A 22,615-nucleotide genomic window follows, 5' to 3' on the forward strand; every position below is an offset into this window, starting at 1 on the left:
GTGGATGGGGTTTTCAGAAAAAAAAACCAACCTCAATAGCTTATTGCTTTTTGGATTAGATGATAAAGGTGTTAAGTCCTCAAAGATACTCTGACATTTGTCTTCATTTCTTAAGGCTCTTATATCCAGAAAATTTCTACAAACTGTTGCCAAATGTAAATATCACAAACACATGTTTACATACATTTTCACCATCCTAAAACTTGAATAAGTTCACTTTTCTCAAGATATTAATAAAAGATAGCAACTATCATTATTGCTACCCGAATCAAATGCCACACCTGAGGAGTTAAGAAATGAACAATGAATCTTGGGTGTGTGAACACATTCTCATGACAAGCATTAACTTGTGAACTGTTAGAGTTTGCATTTCATCCAGTGCTGTGCTCTATCTAGACAGATACACCATTATAAAGTACATTCTCATGACAAGAATTTACTTGTGAACTGTTAGAGTTTGCATTTCATCCAGTGCTGTGCTCTATCTAGACAGACACACCATTATAAAGTACAGTTGTCCACAGTCTCTTAGTATCCAGTTATCATTTGAAATCCACCAAAACAATGACACGCTTCTCAAAGTAAATAAAAATTCCTGTCTTCATACTCCAAGCACTTAGCATCCAATGTGCTTCACAACATTCCACACATACAAACAGTTTTGAATACTGTATGAAGCCTGTAGATGTATACTGGACAGTTACAAAAAATAAATCATGCAATAAGAGTTGATAAAAAGAAGCACTTCACAAATACAGTAACTTACCTGCTATTCTAATGTCTGTGCATGTGTGCACAGGAATGGACAACCCTGTGCATGTACAGCAGGTGCATGAACACGAACATGCATGCATATCCAGGTAAATGCAAACGTTATGCAACAATTTATTGTCTCTGTAAGCTGCACTGCATGGAAAAACAAGTTTGCCTTATTCTCTCCCATTTTACTTAAGCATGTTGATGTTCAGACGGCCGTGCTGTCTGAGCAGTGTTACCTTGAGAAAGCACAAAATTGCTACAATTACCCTCTAATGAAATCCTTGCTTCTGGCAGAGAAGTCTCTGCTATGACAATGTCTTCTTGGACCTCTGTAGTGCCTTCCTCAGCTGCAGAATTCTCCAATACCCCCCTATCTTTGGACCATTGTGGGTCCAAAATCACATCTGAATACCAAGTGTCATGTTGTACTGGTGGTTTTAGCATAGGTTCAGGTCAATCATAGTAAAATGGTTTAACTGTTAAATTTTTAACAAAAGCTAAACCATAACAAAATATATTTTGAAGCAGGAAAATATGAATTACCAACAGGCCAGCTGAAAAAAAAAAATCACATAAATGCAGACCAGGTAACCATGCAAAAACAAGTATGCTACACATCCAGCTGACACAGCTATGCACAAAATCCCCCAGCTTTTCTTCATCATTTGTCCTGCAAGGAACGACAGATCCAAAACAAAACCATACACATAGAAAAATGAAAGAAATATTTTTTAGTTTCAGTAATACACAATGTTCATAAGTTAAAAGAAACACAACACTCACCCGATGATCGTGGCGGCGTAGTGTAGACCCGCACATTGGGCATAGAGCTGGAGATTCTTTGTCCCCTATTTTTGTAAAACTTGTCGGTCTCTTGGTCAGCCACCAGCATGCTGGTCTTATCTCCTCCAGCCTTTATCTTCTGAATGACTGCAGAGTGTGCCAGGCTCTCGATGTTCTCACCATTTACTTCGATGATGCGGTCATTCTCCCTCAGCCCACCAGTCTCTGCTGGAGAGTTGGGGTCAATACTGCCGATGTACTGCCCAGGCTTGTCTTTCTCAGCATGGAGGTTGAACCCATAACCATCAAAGTCAGGCCATTTGCAGAGGTTGCAGAGTCTTGGCTGGTGCTTTAAACTCTCATCTGGCAATGAGTAATCAGCAAGGGCATCTCCATTAGAACCAGCAACGGATTCTCTGTTGTATTCACTTCTGGTGTTAGTTTCTTGCTCTGGAGAAGGTTACAAAGACAAAAAGTACATATCTTATAAGTATTACAGAAAATAGTTCTAGAAAAAAATAAGAGAAAGCAAAACTGAAAAATGATGGCTTACAGGAACATCTGGTCTTCCTGAACATTCATACCAATTGTTTTTTGAAATTTCAAACACGACAAGTATGTCATTCACAAGTGTGTGTGGCTGTGTATGCTTTATTAAACTACACATGCATCATTTTGATACCAGAGTAATTTATCATCTTTAATACAAGTTTAAAATGGCTTCTTATATTTCTCCTTCTGGCAGGGGTGCAGGCATTCCTAAAGGTTAAAGTTCACATCAAGATGACCTTTCTGGAAAACCATTAATACATAGGAACTTCCAAAGGAAGATAAAACTAGGTTCTACAGAAAATGCAACAAAATTATCCACTGCTGTACTAAGGTGAGAGCAAGTTCATAAACAGACCAACTGTTTATAAATGAAATAATGAGTTATTAATGAAAATTAATGTCTTTCATGCAGAGAGTAAAACATTCTTTTAGTACACATTGCAACGCCTTGAAACCTTAATTCTGTAGGTCATGAAGTACCACAACACACCCATTCCATATTGTCTTCTTGCAAAACTGTACTTGTGCTTTTGTTGGACACCCTTTATCTGAGACTTCCTTTTCACAAATCTCTCTGCTGGATACTGAAGTAGGCGTTATCAAAAACATGGTACTAGAGTTAAAACACTACTTTTTAAGTTTTGGGGGTGTAAAATGCGGTCACTGAATGAATGACTTGTCGCTCACTAAGATATAATGAGTGGTGATTCCCTCCATTTTACCATCATAACACCAACATTCAAACATGATTAGCTAAAAGCAAATGCGGGACAAGGGGAGTGAAAAGAGGGGGGAGGGTTGGTATTTTACACTGAGCCAGCAACTAAGGCTATATCATAGCAAGGCAGTCAGCCCTGTAAACATCTGCCATATGCAGAGAAAGAACAATGTGCCCAAGATGAGAGCTGAACCCAAGACACCCTAACTTCACTTTATTGGTCACATGCACTAACCATGGCGTCATTGGACCGCCCTGAGTGAAAAATAGAGAGACTGCACAAAAGCTGTCAATGCCTCATAATATGCATATGCATGTGTGCACCTGCTTAACAGAGACCAGAGAAAGAACCTGTGGGAAAGTTGCCAATTTATGCCACAGATTACAACAAAATGATTGTCCTTAAGGGCTTGACAATTTTTCTGAAAGGTTTACACCTCGTCTTTTATGGCAAGCATATCTAGAGCAAAATATTTTTAAGAATTTCAAATTTGTGCAATGCATAATCCATCAAACATTTAGAGTAATATATATATAGCAAAGCAAACTGAGAAATTAAATACTTTTGTGAGGCATGAAAGACTGAGTTGAAAAGGGGTAGGAAAAGTGTGTGGGTTATTCTACTGATATAGTATTGCCATAGATTACTTGACTGCATGCAGCATTTTACCTGCATTCAGCCATCATAAATGTATATGCATACTACATGCATGCATGCAATCACACACACTGATAAAGCAGTCCCTAGTCATCTAACCACTAGCTGGCCCCAAAACAGCAAATTAGCATGAAACTGACATGGTCACATAAGACAGAGAACAAACAACAGCTAAATAGAAATAAGAGGATTGTGGGCAGGGTACACTGAGGTATGCCTGTCTGGTTAGATTAGGGAGGGGAGCACACATGCTCAAATAAGACGAAAATGAAAAGGGAAATGTCACAAAACTTGTGTATTTACATGTTGACCATTCATTTAGAAACACTCTAAAGGCAACTAGTGGTGACCAAATTCCCACTGTAGCACATTATTATGACAAAAGTTTTGCTGATAACCCTTTTTTAAAACTATGGAAAACTTTCCAACAAAACATTAAAAGTTATCCTCCATGACTATGCTCCTTCCACCCTTATGTGATACTAACATGATATTGATGAATGTTTGTATGATACAAAGTGCATTTTTAATATCTAACCACATGATTGACTGCATGTGTAGATGTGTACGTCTTTGTGTCCCTTGTTTGCAGACATTATTTTGGAAATTTATTATTTTCTCCCAACATGACCCTTACTGCCGAGAAAAACAAGCAAAGCCAAAACTGATATATCAGTTATATATCATATATTATCTTGCTGACATACTTGTCAATTATTTGCATTAATGCCTCTCATAAAAGAAAAGAAACTGGGAGGCCATTCTTTGAATACTGGACAACTTGGTTTGTAATCACCTTCAGTCAAGAAAAGCTCTCTTCATCTCTCCCACACCTTTCTGGCATTCAGACATCATACCAAAGTCCACAAATGAGAGGAACTCTGCAAAGAACCAAGCGTCTGCCAGAATTTGCACATCACTCTCATCGTGCAGCCGTTTACTCTGGACAACAAGAAAGACAATGTGAAGTGCCAGGACAAACAACAGCATGAGGCCAAGTGTATTTGAGATGGCCAAACTGAGGATGTTTTCAGAGATGACAGCTGGTCATGCATGCAGGATAAATGCACTTAAAGTGCTGTTTCTCAAATTCCATTCAGTTCACTACTGCCCTCCTCCTCCTTCCCAGCATCTACAATGCTTTTCAAAATATTGATAGTAGGCAAACAACATCCACTGTTCTAAAAAAAAATATGTCTCCATCTTTCTGGGCATTTAGGTTTTTGGATCAGTGTGCAGATGTGGGAAAACACATTTAGGGAAAAAAATGTTTCAGATCAGATGTAATACCATATAAACTAAACTAAATAAAAAAAATATTTAAAAAAATCCACAGAAAATAACAGCTTATCTTCTAAAGATATGAAAAACTGAATAAATGGAAGATTTTGGCAGACTGACAAGAAGGAAGAAAAATAGATGAGTCGGTAAAGATTAAGAGAACAAGCAATCTGGTGTAAACTGATAAAGAGGAAAGAGAAACAATCACGTAATGGACTGGCATGAGAAGAAACCACATGCTACATGGCAGAGTGGTACGATTTCCATAGTCAAAAGAAACTGATTTACCTTCAAGTGAAAGAGAAATTTATAACAAGATGCAGAAGCTAATCATACAAATTTTTCCAAAAGGGCTGCCTAAAATAATTAATAAAATCATATAACAATAACAGATAATAAAAGTGAAGGTGTAAAAACTACAGAAATTTTTGAATAGTTTAGTAGCTCATTTTATGGTTATAATGATTTTGCTCAAACGTAGTTGTTTTTATTAACATTTGTGAACTGCATGAAATACTTTTCTTAAAATCTTTCCTTGGTAAGTAACAAGTTACTGTTTAAGTCTACAGCCTAGTGAAAATCCAAGCCATAAAAGATTTCCTGTTAAGTACATCCCTACATGAAACCAGTGCTGATCCAGAACATTCTAGGAAAAGCCACTGTACTAATTAAACAATAACTTAGTAGAGCTTAAAAAGAAATAAAATGAACCAAAATATTTCTACAATTCTAAATGTAAGCAAATGTTCATATTCCACATTTCCAAGAATTATACAATAATATAGGATTTATTTACTTCCTCATGAGATAGTGCCACTGCAAAAATGACCCAAAGCAATGATAGCATTATGGACTAAAAAATGATTTTACACATGCCACAAGTAGCCAATAACTTTAGCATTATACATCTTTGCCACACACACCTTTGTCTAAAGCATTATTGGAAACTAATATTGTCAACACCATGAATAACTGAATCAATAAATAAGCTAAATCAGTAAAAGAGATTAAATCCTTACCCATTAGCTCCTGATTACTGAGGTCAACAGTTCTGCTTTATTTCTTTCTGCCTCCAAAAACGTTACAGAGAGCTACTTATGCTTGCTAGTTAAGCTCTACAATGTGGTTGTCCACACTAATTTCTTGAGGTAATAATGCTACTGATGATAGCGCTCTTTCTCTTCTTCACCGATCACAAGGAAATCCAGGAGAAGGTGTCACCCTAAGCTAGCCTTGCAAACCATCAAAAGTGCTCAGTTTCAAGCCTCAGCCAATCAGCTGCTACTCTGGAGGGTCAAGGGGGTGAGGTAATAGTTGTGTTGCTGATGTTCATTAGACAGCTACACAGAGGCATGTTTGATAATAGGAGGGCAAGCCCTTGCTATCAGAAAAGGATGAGCATTGGGTTTTGACTTGAGGCAAGCTGTCTAGGAGAAACCTCTTTGGGCTACAGACAGGGTGGATTAGGTGGGCGGGAAGGTATGTGAAATTTTCGTTCCCTGAGGCTGACAGGGAATGATGAGCTGGTCATTTCTCTTTCACTCTCTCCCTGCCTCTCTCTTATGTACTTGTATATCTAAAGTGGTGTTTGGAAAACACAGGTAACTACTATATTATAACTATTTTGATCAGTTAAATCAGATGTATTTCCTACTCTTACCACCATTTCTACTTTAAACTACATATTCCTCAAAAGTTTGACAACATTAAAAAAAAAAAAAAAATCCCACCACTACCAAGAATAGATAAGAATACTATGAATAGGGATGGCAGCATTAAAAGATGCTTCAGTACTAATTCTCAATGCTTAATTCAGATTTCATCATAAATAATTATAAACTGTCAAGTGTTATGTATGTGTAAAGGATAACATTAGCTGAGACATTTTTATAAAAGCATATGTGTAGCTTGAAAAGAAATATGGACTTTAGTAAAAGACCAGAAGTGAAAAAAGTTATGCTATTACTCAGCAAATAATTTAAGGCATTTTCATTAACCAACAGTCTATAGGTGTCAACAGCTGTTTGAATAAACTGAATTAACCATATCCCAACCATTTGAAAATTTAACTTGTGTTGTATTCACATTGGCCATCTCATACTTGATTTTGAAAACAATGACCAGTCATGTATACTAATGACCATAAGGGCATGCCATTTCATTCATTACATGACTTTTAGTACACAGCTTAGAACTGATCAGTCTAATGTACACCTAATATCTGGTTGTTAACAGATGAAAATGTATTAGAATATATTTTCACTCATAGATAAAATGAAAAGCTTGCAGAGTAAACGATAATATAAGCCCATCTTTCATAGGGACTAATGTTGTTATATATCTTTGAACAATCTTTCCACCCTTCTGTAAGTTTATAATAATATGACAGATGAGTCAAAGAGTATAGTAGCACATTTTGCTTAAACAAACAGTGTATTTTCTGTTTGAACTGATAAGAAGGAAGCTAAACAGTTTACACCCAATAGCCATATAGTGGCCACATAACAACTTGGATGCTTATTTAGCAACTCTCACGCGGTGGAAATGTTACTCTCTAATAACTTGCTCTCACAATGATTTACAATCCTAGTACACTAAAAACAAAAAAGATAATCAGACCAAGCATTTATGTTTAATGTTGCCAGTAGCCATATTATAATACTTTATTACAGAAAAATATTTAATTCCTACACCATCTTATTTAAAATCCATGGTTAGTGTCATAAGCAAATCACACTTTAAACTGCTGACCTATTACCTGCAGCCCTTGATTAAACTGGTCTGTGTATACAGATCTACCAGCTCATGTCTCCTGATAGCATAAAGTGGGCATTCTATTCATAGACTATATGTACATATCTGTACACATTTATGACACACCTACTGACCTACTCCACACCCACCTACAAATACACCCACCAAATACACACTCTCTTAAGCACACTTTGTGTCATGGGAGTAAATGTTATTTCTCACTCATGTCAAACACTTCTCTATTTGTGGTATCACACATATATGAGCTCAATGATAAAAAAAGAACTATTTCATAGCACAGTTTAGCATATAAGTAATACAAACGTAAGTACTGAACTTAAAAGTGCTGTCTTGATTCCACAAACTGCTTATTAACAGTCCACCCCCCCTCAGGATAGAAAGTACAAATACAATACAGAATAAAATACCATAAATATTACTCTTGAAAATGCCAACACCATCTACTAATCTTTAAACATTTGTAGCTCTTAAGCATTTGATTTGAGTTTTATTTAAAATGCAAATCTGAAACGCTTTTCATAATGTTAAACCAAATCCTCATCCGTCCGTGTGACCATTCTGATTTACAATACCCTGTGGACTAAGAGTAACAACTATAACAATGCTTGCAAAAAGCCAGGTTTGTAACTTGAAAACAAAGTTAAGCTACACTATATCTTACTGCTTTTCCCCAACATGCTATTAGTATTAAGCAAGTTCTTTCTATCACAATGTCTTAAGAATGTAGCATATATGACTTGACTACTTTGGAAGATATAAAAGTGATATCCAAGTTTAAAAAAATTGGTACGATTTATTGTTTAGCTGTTAAGTTTCTGAGTTTTGACTATTAATCGCAAAACACTATCTCATCGTAACAAGTGAAATGGCTGTGATTTCTCTATTCATTGTATGAGTTATATGTCTGCTTATTAATCCAAAGACGTCGCTAGACAATACTGGGAGGGGTGACTATACACGTATAACACTTAAACATGTCACTGCATGTGATTTTATATCTACGAGTAGGGAGCAGAAGCCACCTGGCCTTACCCGACACTATATCTCCCATCTACATGTTTCTTGATAATATTGTCACCAAGCAGCCTAAATTCTATAAAATGAACATTAACCGATTGGTAGGGAGGACAGAAAATAAATGTGTCTAAGTTTTAAAAGTAAATATTTCTTGTCTTTTCTTTAGCTGCTAGGTTTACCTACCTGGTGTGTCATTTATGTCACGAAGAGCAGTCAAACGCAGAACTTCATCGAGATCCTCCCGAACCACTATTTTCTGCTCCTTGTAGTACTGATCAGTCTCTTGATCCACAACAAGCAGTGTGGTTTCATCACCTCCAGCTTTGATTCTTCCCACGACCTGCTGATGATTTTCGTTTCCGATGTTGACACCATTTACCTCGACGATGCGGTCACCCTGTTTCAATCCCGCCGCCTCTGCTGGCGACCCCTCGTCAACTTTGCCGATAAACTGGCCTGCTTTGCCTTTTTCGGCGTGCAAATTAAAGCCATAGCCCACAAAATCTGACCACCGCACGATGTGGCAGAGTCTAGGCACGAGCTTTTTCCTGCCGTCCACGTCGTCCATCTTGAGCTGCCAAAGCAAGTACCTGTTGGAAAATTTGCCCTGCCCACCTGTCGCAACAACAATATGGACACTGCCTTGAAAATGGCGTCTGCCCAGCTTTTTGTCATGTGACAGCTTCAGCCAATCAGGTACGTCGGGAGTTAGTAACGTGGAGATGCTCAAATGCAGACGACGAAAGTCAAAGAGTAGTCTCTCGAAATTTCTAGGACGAAGATGGAAACATGCTATGATTTTAAAATCTCATATAGTTTCATACGAACATACTCGTAATAGGAGGACGATAGGGAAAAGTTTACTTAATTCAAACTATTCCTTTTAATTTCCCTTTCTTGCTTATTCTCTGTTACAGTGCAATTATATTTTAGGGTGGTGGTGCATGGTGGTTAAAAGTGTACAACCATGATGTGTATACAAGTATGTGGTATAACCAACCCAGGCTGCTCAAGTCTACTTTCCACGCATAACTTCAGGAGGTGCACTAGCTATTGCTACCCGATCTTGAAAAGTGTAAAGCTGATCACATAAATCCTTCGTCAGAGTGCGTGACTTTAATCATCACCCATGTACTTATACCATTCAACGTACGTACGTGATACTGCCTATACAACACTCATTGTAAAGGGCCGCTGTACATCGCATACAGTGGGGAAAAATCTACGTTTCGAATAGTCCTGGCTCTGAGCACGCCCCCGACTATAAGCTGCCGTTAAACTTTGACCCACTATATGTCCACCCTCGGTCCTTACAGTTTCGAAAATTTATCCCACTATATATACGTCTTATCGTGGTGTAAAGCAATAATAATAAAATGCTATCCATTGTAATAAGTCCTAACTGCTGGGGTCAACTGTGTGTTTTCCTGGTTTTGACTACCAGCTTTGTTCGACTTTTGTCAAACGTGTGACTTCTGATTTGGTGGGCACACGGACTGAGGAGATTTTCCTCGTCTATCGAGTCAGAGACGTTAAATTAACGTCTCTGATCGAATCACACAACTCAGCACCTTATTGTCCCCTGCATAATCAGAGTATTTGTTACTGTCCTAATGCCATCGGGATAATTATAAAGCCTGTGTTTTTCAGCCCTGACTGCTTACACCCTAGAAACGCCCCTTTGAAATAGCCGTTCAGCCCCACAGTTCCGCTCCTTTGAGTAAACGACGTGATTTGCTTAAGATTTTCCACCATGTACTTTCTCACACCTGCATATCACTGGGAAAAAAAAAAAGAGGAAAGTGTGTCGATGCATATAGCAGACGAAAGTTGGCATCGAGTTTGATGATAACTGTCAAAGTACGGAAAAAGACGTCTATGGCTTTTAGAAAGAAAATTACTCGATTTTACCTGCTTGTCCTCAAATTATTGAAAATTGCGAGCGTGAGTGTAAATGAGTTTTTATTTTTATGCAAAGTGTTATATATCTTTCACCACACAAATAAATTTTAGATTGATTCTTCAATCGGTGGTCCAGGCAGAGCTAAAGATAGGCTGTCGAGAGGTCAGCATTGTACAGCAACACTATAATACTGTACAAGTTGACAATTTGGATCAAATGATCATATATGGTATATTTGGAAAAAATTAATTAATTAATGTTGTGCTTTCATTGATATGAGGACTACAGCTGACGATGTCATATACTTGCCTGACTGAACATAGCTCTTCTACTTCGGTAACTCTGGGCATTGATAGGGAACTCGTGTTTTTAAAGAACACAAAGCAAAAATCTAAGTTTATAAAAGGAAACCAACAAGAAGAGAGAAAAGAAACAAGTTTTTATTTCTGTCTTCTTTCTTTGCTAGGAACTGGTCAAAAAGACTCAAAATGAAGTCATCCTCCCTGAACATCCCCTCTGCCTTGAAGAGACACTTTTAAGTACTGACCTATATCGCTGAAAAGGTAAAATAACTTTTATTTCATTTGCTTGTATATGTGTGTGTACAGGTGTGTGTGTGTGAGAGAGTGCAACGATTCAACAATCAAGGGGAGGAAAGCTTGAGTATTGGTGGCGGTGCGGGGCATTATTGAGGAGTAATCACATCACCAACATATGACAAAGGCACTCAGTTTTAACCTAGCCGTAGACTAATGAAAATGACCACGATTGTTCCACAGGATAAGAAGATAATCGGTTGCATTCTGTATGTGATCAATGAATATGGTGTTTTCCCGAAGTTTCTCACTCAGAGGACGAACAGCAGTAAGTTCTAAGGGACGTAACTAGGACAAGGCAGTACTTTTGCGATTACATTCCCTTTAATCGCCGTCGCAACTTCTTTTCAGAGCTTTTTATTATAATTAGCATTTCCTTCTCTATTTTATTACTTGATTACAGTTTAAGACCATTAAAAAAAACTTGTTCTGTTTATTTTCATAGTTGTATATAAATAAAAGCTGTTATAGAAATTAACTTTCGCTTTTTATAAAAAGTACGATCACTTTTCCACTCCTGATAGCTGCTTACACTCGCTTACCGAAACGGAAATATTTTCACAATAACCTTTGTCCAACCAAAGACAAAAGTCGGAAGAGTTTCTATTCTCTTTCGAAGTGTGTTAATCGACAGATTTAACGGAAAAAAGAAATAATCAGTCATTTTATGCTGCCACCAGCGCATCCAAAGTGCTGAAAAGTGAGAAAGCGATATTTAACTTGAAAAGCTCGACAGTGGTCACTGTGTGCATGGATGTGTATACAAGTTCGTGTTGTGAGTGCCTGCAAGTAAGAGTCAGTGAATGTGTGCATGCATAAGCGAGAGAGCAAATGAGTGAAATAGGGAGTTTTATATGACAAAGAAATGCAGCTGCATACAAATCACAAAACACTATGGTGTTCAAAAATGCAACGTTTATTTGTCCAACGTTCAAAAGCTGGAAAACATAATAGTAAATGTCTTAAAAACGAAACATGTGAATAATTATGAGAAATATTTGTATTCACAATGACACCGTTTCTTACTGTTAACGTTGCTGGTCCTGTTCGAGAAGTCGGTCACATAACAGCGCTCGGCAAACGAAATAAAAATTACATGTAAGATAAACAGGCAAACAATTCCTGGTTAACAAACAAACAACAGCCGAGACCTGGGACCGTCATAGGCTCGTGGATCACCTGCGATCATCAGCATCTGTGATTAGGTCAAGGACAGATATATCGTAGCTCGCAGGGAGAGCGGCCTCTGGGTCAGGAAAGTATGGCACTCGTAAGAACATTGACAGTGGATAAGGAGATGTACACCAACGATGAAAATCATTTATGCAATTTAAGCAGATAGGTTCTGCTCAAGATGGACTAGAAGGCAATGGTAATCCAAAAACCTGGCAATTTTAGTGCCCTGAAAAGAAACAGGGACATGATCGACATGCTACCCAAAATCGGACAAAAATGAAGAAGAGAAAACTGTGATGTACAAAAATAGGGAAAGAAGTAGCAAAGGCGAGCCCTACTTTAGAAATACCGCTTGTTTACACATGAATCCATAAAAAAAAAAAAACAGGACTTGCCCTACATTCACCGGAAACTTGGGTCCGTGTGGGGTGTGTTGTTCACATCTTGGTCTTCATGTCATTAAAAGGATCACCTTTTACCAGCGACTGAAGAAAGTGTCAAATATATCCTCTTACGGGACAGCAAGAAAAATGGGCTTCCACAGATAAAATCTACTTTAAATACGATAAACAGGTACGTTAGTCTTTTAAAGACATCACAGCCATGAATGTGGTAGACTGGCCAGCCTATGTTAGTGTTATATGTATGTGTATGTGTCTATATATCACACTCACTCATGTCTACAACTGCAACTATTTAAATCTGATGTGTGTGGACTAGTGCTGTTGTATATTTGCTCTCTCTAGTGAGTACATGCACGTGTTCGTGTGTGGGTGTAACAAGGTGGAGTAACACAATCCTTTGTGGAAGGTTGTCGAGTGTCAAACCCATGAGGAATAATAAAGAAGGATTTAATTAGTTCCGGCGCCCACCAGTAGCTAGCTACCCTTTATTATTCGTAGTATTTTATAGTAAAGGAAAGGTCGTGAAAGACTTCACTTTTCTCGGGGCCAGCTTTACGTGAGGGTGGTGCCCATCTCCTCTCCCTCTCCCCAACCCTCTAAGGAGTCAAGTACCTATTTCTACCAGCTAGGTCGACAGGAGGAAGTCTACTGCGCTACACGGGTATCGAACCGCTGCGCCTATCAGTTCTGACCCCAGAGCTCTAACCAGTCGACTATCAGCTTTCCCATTTTATCGTACGTCATATGTAAAAATAATGATAATAAAATAAATAAAAAGAATTTGTTTCCGGATATCTATTTTTCCCTTATCCACACCAATATAACTCTATTTCTTCAACTAGACAAGACCTCTACTTTATTCCCACTTTACTCCTTTCCTACATCAGCTGCTTTTCAATGGTTTCTTTATGTTTTTATATTGTCCAACTTATATATTATCAACTTGTCTGGCTAATTCAGACACACGCATGCCACTCTCGTACTTGGCAGTAAGTTTTTTTTAAAATAACTTTTTCTCCTTCCTTCATTTTTAGCACTAGAAAGAGTCTTGATGCTGTCATGACCGTAGAGAATACGGATGTGTATGTATATATGTATATGTTTAAAGGAAAACACACGAAATCGTGAAATAGCACCAGGACAGGTGTTTACTGCTCGAAATCAACTGGTGAGGTGTTGCTTGCCACTTTGTTTCACCCCGAAGCGTGACGGGTATGCGTGGCATCTCATGCACGATGGTTGAATTGTGAGCAAGTGGGCGAGCACCCAAACAGGATTCTCTCGAAAATATTGGTCAAGGACCGAAATGTTGGAGCCCGGAGCAGTTTGAGTGTGAAGGTATCACCGTAGTTTACTTCTTTTTCACCTCAAACTTACATTCATTATTTTATACATTTATTCCCCCTGTCTGTAATCTTTCCACGAGAAACGGATGTTATGTTTAGCAAGAGCTGGTGGACACAATGTAACGAGTTGGCTACATCACCGAAGGAAACAAATACACAACGACTTTATCACAAAACAAACAGCTTCAGTGGCAAAACTATTGTTAATTTTAGCTGCAGAAAACTTAAGTAAAGTCTGATATGTCTCGAAAAGTTGTAAAATACAAGATTTCCTCATTGCAATGTAATCACCAGGACACTATACATTACTTTCGCTTATACAGCTTTAATTGAAAAATATGTATATATTTATAACACGCCGACTGTACAGCCTCCAGCAGCTAAAACAGGGCAAAAGTACAAGAAATCGTTGGAGCAACTGACAACATGCTTGCTCCCCATCTTTCCAGTGACGTAACAGGCGGAAGGATATACCAGTATAAGCGGTGACGTAGTTGCACAGAGAAACGTAATATCTGCAGTGGAAATTTTCAGCCAATCGCTGACGTTGTTCTTTTTTTTTTTAAATTTTGGATTCGCAGCTGATCATGGTGCAGATCATGTTAAGAACAGACATGCTAAATGTGCTAACATGTTACACAGTCCTCCACACGACTTTTGTAGAATGCTGCCAGGTTTTTTGTTTTTTTTTTCTAGCAATTGAGACGTTGAATGAAACACTACATACAACGCCGCAATCTTTACCGCAGATAACATGTATATACAGTTCACTGCAATCTATACAGCAACTGAATACTAAAACAAGTATATATATATATACAATCCACGATAATTGACATGCTAAAACAACGCAAACAGGGATGCGATCTCTACGGCTATATTTCATAAGGCAGACCTCGCTCGTGGTAAAAAATAAATTATATTGTTACAATATTTATCTAAAAATTCAACGTCTCCATAATCCATAAATCGATTTATGTGTTGGTATATAAACAATTTCTGATATGTAGTTGGGTGGTTATATTTGTTAATATTTGTAGCATTCTCTCTCACTCGTTCTCAGCCTCCCTCACCCTCCATTTCTATTCTCTCTCTCTCTTTCCAGTTCTTGTTCATTACAGTCAAAAAATACATATTTGTGAGTCCATACATTATTAGCCCATTCAGCACTGACAGAGAGATTTCATTCAGTCTAGCAACTTGCTCAATGCTGATCGAGTTTCTTATTTCTGGCGCAATTTCTTGGGACAGAAATTCTTTCGCTGGGGCGGTCGCACTGAGCTCAGCAGGACAATCGTGCCAGACCACGTATCAAGAAGCATATGGTACATCAAACCAATAAAATCAGGAGCAAACAACTGTTACTAAAATACAACAGTTAAAGCACTCCAAAGAGCAGCAATGGTTACATTACATTTTTCAGATTTTATAGTGACATGACGGACTGCGTGACGTCCAGCTTCCCAAGGTTGTGGAAGGAAAATAAAGTTTGGAAATGAGCTCGCAGCTAGTTTGAGGACCCTAGCGGATAAAATCTTGTCACCTCGTGTACACAGAGACACAACCGCTTGCAGATCCACCCAGGAATTTTCGTTGCCTAAGAAACTGACTAAAGTGCAGGTACCACGCTGCACTGGGACATTGTAGTTGGTAGCACCATCAACAGTTGGGACGACAGAAACTCATTCTTGTCATTCTATGAGCAAGAAAACAAGGGAAACAATAGGGGGGGGATACAGGGAGGGAGAGATATCATGAAAACAATGAAAGACAGAGAGAGAGAGAGCGGGAGAGATAGATACAAGAGAGCGAGAGAACAACAGAGCGAGAGAGGAGGTAAAGAGTAGGAGGAAGAGAAGAAAGACGGGGTGGAGAGAGGGAAGGGGTGGTGGGGGAAAGTAGGATGAAAGGAGATGGCGATGGAGTAAAATATATCCTAAACGTATACGAAATTCAGGAATAAATTCTACTGTCGTCGTTTGGAATCAATATCAACTTTTATAGTGAGTGCGGCAGGATAACTGTCGATTTTCAATATTATGTTAAAATGTCGTGCTTTCACAAAGTATCACAAAAGCTAAAACATCCAGGATCTCTAAAAATAAAAGAACTCCACCCTTGCTCAGTCTTTTACACATTATTTTTTGTTTGTTCGTGTCCTTTCAGAGAAGGAAGGGGCAGAAGGACGGGGTGGAGAGAGCAAAAGACAGGGAGGGTTGGAGGTGCCGTACTTCACTCATCTCACATTCTGGTGTCAGTAAACAACAGATAAAATATTTTCTAAGATTGCCCCAAAAAAACTTAGCATTGCTTATCAAATGATTAACATTTCCTGGCTGCCGGAAATTAGCCGTAATCAGAAAATTCAAGGCATAAACTTTATCCCTAGACTTCAAAGAGTAAGTCGACAGACAAGGATGCTGTACATAACATCAGCGCAACAGCATTTGAATGCTATTCTCTTGAAATCAGATTTCAAGAATATGTTTACACAGTCAGGTATCGACAGAAAGGAAGTGTTTACAATGCTCTCGGGCAAAGCAATAAACATAGCAAGTCAATAACCATACCATGTAACGCGTTCTGTAAGATTCATAGGGGAGGGAACCTCAATTACAAACTCTCACGTGCGGGAGTCGTGGATAAAGAGGGTCAAATGTCAACATTCAAAGGCCACAAGGTTCAATTCATTGAGACTAAAGTATTAAAGACAGGCAGCCAGTGATGGCCAGACGTAAGACCCTAGATCACCATCATTACCAAACTTCTAATGTAAAACCATTTTCTTTTCAAATTATTCACAATGATATGAATCGCTAACGGAATGAGTGCATTTCTAAAGCAAAGTTCAAGGCCATTTGAAAAGGTCATTTATAAAACTATATCAGTTTCAAAGCCTGCAATGATAAAGAATGAGGTACAGACAAAGGCCAAAGTTGAGAGGGGCCGAGCAAAGGGTCAACAAATACGAAAGCACAAATATCTGAATAAGACAGAGCAATTGAGCCAAGGTGAAGGCCAAGGTGAAGGCCACCAACATATGTACTGACCGGTACAGTAGGGGGGAAGGGGTTCAGTGAAATAGTCTGCAGACGCGACAACCGTTCTGTACAGGTAACGTGTCAATCGCAAGAGTCAAAGGTCAGACAAATCATGACACACGCCCGTCATTAGCACAAAGGTCAAGGGAAAAGGTTAACGGCGATCTCTGTCGACAGTGTCCACGCTGGTGTCCAGCATCTGCACGGTGTGACGTCAAGAATCGGCGGTGACCAAGTGGCGTGACAGTGACGTACATCAGACGGAATTGTGACGTTTCTCTCTCACTCTGTCCATAGCTTTGCGCGAGAACTTATACACGAGTCGTCGGCCTTCCACCCTCTCCAGGATACCCCGCTTGTAGTAGTGCCTGCAGACAGAAAAGGAGAGATTACCCTCCGTGTTCACTGTTTGCAATAATTCGTGCAGATCATGATAAGTATTACTAATGAAGTTATCAGAAGTTTCATCAAGGAATAATATTTACGAAGTAGATGTATCTCGAAGTAGAAGTGCTCGTACCTCATTGCTCGGCTGAGTTTCTCGTACGTCATGTTCTCGTTGTTCTTGCGAGAACCCCACAACTGGGCCACAGCCTCGCTTTGGACAAACCGGAAAACTCCTTCCCTCTGGTTCTCCCACCGTAAGTATTGTGGGTTGTACAGCGGATTGAGCAGCGTTTCGTAGATGAATTCCCACAGGTGTTGGTTTTTGACTGAAAATGAAAACGAAAATGAAAATAATTTCCATTTAATCATAAAAAAGAAAATGACGACAAAGACATCGATGCAAGCAACTAGTTTGCCGTCCATCCATCCATACATTGAAAGAAAGAAAGAAAAACATGAAATAATAGTAAATTTCAGGCTTCTTATGACTTTCTGTATATCAATCTCCTGTTAGATACAAATTGTGATTTCTGTGCTGATATTAAAGATATTATCTCTCTTTTTTTGCCATATTAACTGGATTGTCCTAAAGATCATATCCTGAAAAAGATTTCTTTCCTTAACATTAAGAACTAAGCCCACGATAATGAAATACGGGTGCCACTCTTGTTACAAAAAAAAAAAAAAAAAAAAGAAATAAACAAATTTAGAACTGGACTACAGTGTTTTCTGCATATTAATGTTCCATTAAGATACTCTTTGTTTCCGTTTTAACAGGTGGAAAAGCCTACATCACATGTATTCTGCACCCACTCCATCACATACATTTTTCTCGTCCTACCTTTTTTGTCTCTGCTCGACCTTTCTTCGTCTTCAGGTAAACTTTTCACTCGTGGTCTACCTGGCCGTCTCCTAGGCAACTGCGGTGGATAGGAGCTTCCAGGATAGTAACAAAATGTCCTCATGGGAGTAGTCGGGTAGCTGGGAGTGAAGACAGGTTCGTACTCTGACGGACAGGGCTCGATCGCTGCAACAAACACAAGCAGAGACCTTCACTAATGCTATCATCGGCACTATCATCCAGGATGACAACGACCCCCTACCAGACGTGGACTATCATCCAAGAGGACAACGACCCCCTACCAGACGCAGCAGCACGATCCCTATTCATCACAATAAATTACAAACACGTGGACTTACAACAGGGTTGCTGCCCAGCCGTGGCGGGGATGTTTGGGCGCCTCTGTGGGGTCGAAATCGATGTAGGAGTCGATGTCGATGACGTCAGACTGTAGAGGGTCAGTTCGTTGAGGCTTCCACTCTGTCCTCTCCTGTTTCCAATAATTTTCGTGCGCCGAGAAGTCTGGATGCACAAGGGAAAAAAGACAAGAATAGTGAGTGAATAAACGAATAAACAAACGGTAAAATAAGACAAAAATGAAAAAAGACAAGAAAGAGAAAGAAAAACTAAAAGAAATACGACATAGAAATATCGATGTTCCAAATAGAAGACCTGGTAAATCTGTTACAATTTCTACTTTCCACAAAAAGGTAAAAATGTTAGGTACTAAAAGGAAAGCTTTACATAGAGAAGGACACGAAAGTTCCAGAAAAAATGCATTGAATTGCACGGTAAAGTTTTTCACGCCATTGCAGGTGTTGATCTTAAATGGAATTTGGACTGAACATGCATTTGCCGAACTGAACTGAAATGTTGTTTGTTATTTCACATGCCGGTGGAAAGACGAAGAGAAGCAAGGGTAACTCACTTGGACAAGGCTTGCGTGGGATCAGGTAACCTTGAAACGTAGCCGCGTCCGGAGAGTCACGTGACGAGTCACATGACACTGCTGAGTATGGCGACAGGTCTGTGCAGTCCCCAGCTGCTTGCAGATTCTGATTTTCTGCCGGTTTCGAAAACAACACTGACCAAAAAATAAATAAATAAGTAAATAAATAAAGATACATAATAAGCGAATTTGTAGTGACAAGTTCATCGCGAAATTTTTTTCTAAAAAATGTTCTGTGTCAATGAAGAATGGCAGAGTTTCTTTACTGGATGTACGAAAGTTCAAATGATGACTGCAGTCTTAGCACGTGAAATAATTAAATGATTTAAGCAAACGTCTTTGCAAGACCCAAGTAAAAATATATTTACCTCCACTGAGTAATTTTTTGAGCATTTGATAAAGTAGGATTCCGTATTTGGGTTCCAGGAGCATGAAGTCGTCCATGGTCATGTGACAAAGCTGACTTCCGGTCAGAGACTGAAAGGCCTCGCCTCTGAAATCTTGCATGTCGAAGACCGCGCTCCTGCGCCACGAAGAAGAGCCAGTCAAGCACTTCAGCCCGGGACCAGTGTTCCGGATGTTGCCTGGTCCAGCTCAGGAGGCTGTCACTGTCACCGCCTGCAATGACGTCATGTCATGTCAGTCACTGTATCCTGGGATGCTCTAAGCCTCATAGTGGTAGATAGGTGGAATACACAAGCGCCAAGCAAATTATAAGATGCTAATGATGATGATGAGGATGATGATCATGATGATGACTCATTTTTCAATTTTATAAACTGACGAACTAATTATTTTCCGACATTCGTGAGGCCGTAGCCATAGACCAGAGGGGCCAACTATGGACAACAACAAATGCAAGCAGGTGCAGGTCCTGTTTCTGGGGCCCGGGACACGACACCTCGCTAGGCGTTAGCTGGACGGTTAAACCCTGAGGCAGTCAGCTAAGATCCTGTTCACCACGTATTCGACTTCCAGCCCACAGCCTTGCGGCATGTTGAGTACTTGGCTCCTAGTGTTATGGACTGTAATTCTACGGAAAAGCAACCTCAGGGGTAGATAGAAATCTCCAGTGTATAGCTATGATCTAAGCTGGGCGGGAGTTAAGTGATGTTATTTGAGATAAATATTTCAGTAACGGAGGGGCCTGGGGAGGTGAAGTGGCTCTTTAAGTCCTTGAAGGACATGACACACTAATAGCAGAACGGAGAACAGAGAGATCGGCAATAAAGAGAAAATAAGGGGTAAGAACTGTTTACAAATAGGAATCGCCATTTTATTGTTGTCATAAGTATATTAGCATCAAAGAGCAAAAAAAAAAAAAAAAAAAATGTAATAAATAAAATAAAGTCGAATGGTCTAGTCCTACTAGAGGCGGTGAACTATAAGTAGATCGCTGTGGCAAAAGCACAGACTATCACGAAGACTCATCCTTCTGCTTACTTTTCAGCTACCATTCGTTCGATGGGTGGACCGAGTTTCAAACCCACAGACTTGGAACCTGGGCCCACTAGCCAAACGTCTTGACATCCAAGTAGTGTTCAAACGGTGAAACCACATTAAGTGATAATTACATAACATTGGTTTGTCTATGGCGCAGAGGAAATGACCTATACTCACTTTCCATCAGCTCTTCCGTCGAACAGAGAAAGTTCTTCTTGCAGGCTGGGGGATCCCCGCCTCCTCCCGCTCCTCGGACGGTCTGTGACATGCCGAAGCCCTCTGCGTCCGTGCCACCCGGCGTGAAGCCACCCATCCGCTGCGCGTGAGGCGAATTCTCCGAGGAGTACATGCAGCACCCTGGCGACTGTGACGCGAAAAACTGCTGCGACGATGACGTGGCGGCCGGAGGTGACGTGGCAGTGCATTGGTAGCCGCCGTGTATCTGTGCGCTCTGGTTGAACAGGAACTGGGAGCCGCTGGCGGCGGCCGCGCATGCGTGAGTCGACTGGGACGGGAAGCTGTCCGACAGGCTCTGCTCTGTCATGGCGGACAGGTATTTAAAGGGATCGTACTCGGCGGGCAGCTTGGATCCTCCACCGGTCACTGCGTCTGTGGGGACCGGGCAGCCGGAGAACGGGACATGGTCCCCGCTGCCTGGGTATCGGTACGGACAATCTGGATCGACCAAACCGTTTGGAAACTGCTGTAAACAATAATATAACATAATAATATAAAATTATATTATATTATAGAGTCTAAAGTTCAGTGCACCTTTCGTGAAACTCAACTTCAAAAGAAGAGCGTACGAGTTTGGCAAGATGGTGCTCTTCGGATATAACAAAGAACTCTAACACCAAGCAACTTTTATTGGGCCTTAAAAAGTGAACAAATGTCTATTCCTCACAACAACGGAAACCGTTTGGTTAGTGATAGCAGCTAATAGTCTGCTCAGAAACAAATTTACATCGTCTAGAAAGGAAGGAAGAATGAAAAGGGAGGTAAGATGGAAGGGGAGAGAACTTACATTGTACAGGGGACTCGCTGATGGCATGGCTTGCAGTAAGCTATCCTCTGTGGGCTGGCGGTGCTGCGACGCCGACAACAGTCGGAATTTGAGTTCTGCAACACAACAACATCAAAACATCATCGAATGTCCTGCTGTTCCTGCCTGCGCCTCCCATCTCCTAGCAACACGTGTCGCGAGCTCAGTGAACTCTTAATACAACAACCAGAGACAGGACACAAAAGAATATGTCTACAAGCATCAGACACTTCTGGCAGAGGTCGAGAGGCAGACGACAGTGAAGAGTTCCGTGCTTTGCTGCAATGAGCAGTGGAACAAGACGGGGGTCATTGACAGGTGAAGTGTCTGATGGAGTGGGCTTGATGTGCTTGATGACATGCACCTGATGAATTGTGCTGGATGAACTCGAACCACTGACATAGAACTGATGACAAGCACCTGTCCGTGGAGGGCATGGTACTCTACTTGTCAAATGTTTTCTCGTGAACCGCTGATGAAGTCCCGCGGAGACCATAAAAACTACATTTGCTCCAACAGAAGACCCTCACGTGTCCACCACCCACATAATACAACAGAGCCGTTAAGTAGGAACAATATCCAAAGCAGGGTTGTACTCTGCAGGGTGGGGAAGTGGAGGCTGGGACACCCCATGTTAATAAAATCAACGAGCAACGAATTCTCGCATCAGTGCACCTCCTCCTCCCTCTTCTCTCTCTGTCGGTCTATCTCGTGGTTTCTCGGTGAGCGAGAGCACAAAAGGTTTCGGATTGATCTTTGAACGAGCAGCACTACACTGAAGTGACATGCTTCCATCTTTGAACCTCATCTCTGTTAAAAGCTTTCTTTCTTCTACAACTATTTTCTTGCGGTGTTTTTGTTGTCACGAACTCATTTCCTAAAAATTTTTTGTTGAAACTAATGATGAATTAACTCCTGAATTGGACCCACACTTGATCTTTACA

At 40.0% G+C, this 22,615-nt stretch overlaps 3 protein-coding genes across 11 annotated transcripts in view; all 3 read right to left on the reverse strand.

Moving 5' to 3' along the window:
* Positions 1–9,216, reverse strand: part of LOC112559211 (Na(+)/H(+) exchange regulatory cofactor NHE-RF1-like) — a 32,152-nt gene extending 22,936 nt beyond the window's left edge. For 2 of the 5 annotated variants that reach the window (XM_025230261.1, XM_025230259.1), the window contains exons 1-3: positions 8,727–9,214; positions 1,543–1,992; positions 1,026–1,163 (exon numbers count right to left, since the gene is read on the reverse strand). In XM_025230261.1, the coding sequence (XP_025086046.1) occupies positions 1,026–1,163; positions 1,543–1,992; positions 8,727–9,111 (973 nt within the window). In that variant the 5' untranslated portion in view covers positions 9,112–9,214. Of the gene's footprint in view, positions 1–1,025; positions 1,164–1,542; positions 1,993–8,726 lie in introns of all 5 variants that reach the window. The other 3 variants (XM_025230260.1, XM_025230258.1, XM_025230257.1) reach the window with 2 other exon arrangements.
* Positions 9,217–13,625: 4,409 nt separating this feature from the next.
* Positions 13,626–18,759, reverse strand: LOC112559930 (ETS homologous factor-like). Its single transcript, XM_025231433.1, has 4 exons — positions 18,597–18,759; positions 18,238–18,423; positions 17,530–17,722; positions 13,626–17,377 (listed from the first exon to the last, which is right to left on the reverse strand). Exons 2-4 carry the CDS (start codon positions 18,359–18,361, stop codon positions 17,266–17,268), a joined length of 429 nt encoding a protein of 142 aa, XP_025087218.1. The 5' UTR covers positions 18,362–18,423; positions 18,597–18,759; the 3' UTR covers positions 13,626–17,265.
* Positions 18,625–22,615, reverse strand: part of LOC112559929 — a 46,181-nt gene continuing 42,190 nt past the window's right edge. For 3 of the 5 annotated variants that reach the window (XM_025231429.1, XM_025231431.1, XM_025231427.1), the window contains exons 2-6: positions 21,654–21,748; positions 20,807–21,332; positions 19,555–19,804; positions 19,166–19,321; positions 18,625–18,759 (exon numbers count right to left, since the gene is read on the reverse strand). In XM_025231429.1, coding sequence (XP_025087214.1) covers positions 19,234–19,321; positions 19,555–19,804; positions 20,807–21,332; positions 21,654–21,680 — 891 coding nt within the window. In that variant the 5' untranslated portion in view covers positions 21,681–21,748 and the 3' untranslated portion in view covers positions 18,625–18,759; positions 19,166–19,233. The remainder of the gene's footprint in view (positions 18,760–19,165; positions 19,322–19,554; positions 19,805–20,806; positions 21,333–21,653; positions 21,749–22,615) is intronic. The other 2 variants (XM_025231432.1, XM_025231428.1) reach the window with 1 other exon arrangement.

The sequence above is a fragment of the Pomacea canaliculata genome, linkage group LG3 (genome assembly GCF_003073045.1).
Source record: "Pomacea canaliculata isolate SZHN2017 linkage group LG3, ASM307304v1, whole genome shotgun sequence".
In the NCBI taxonomy this organism is placed as follows: Eukaryota; Metazoa; Mollusca; class Gastropoda; order Architaenioglossa; family Ampullariidae; genus Pomacea; species Pomacea canaliculata.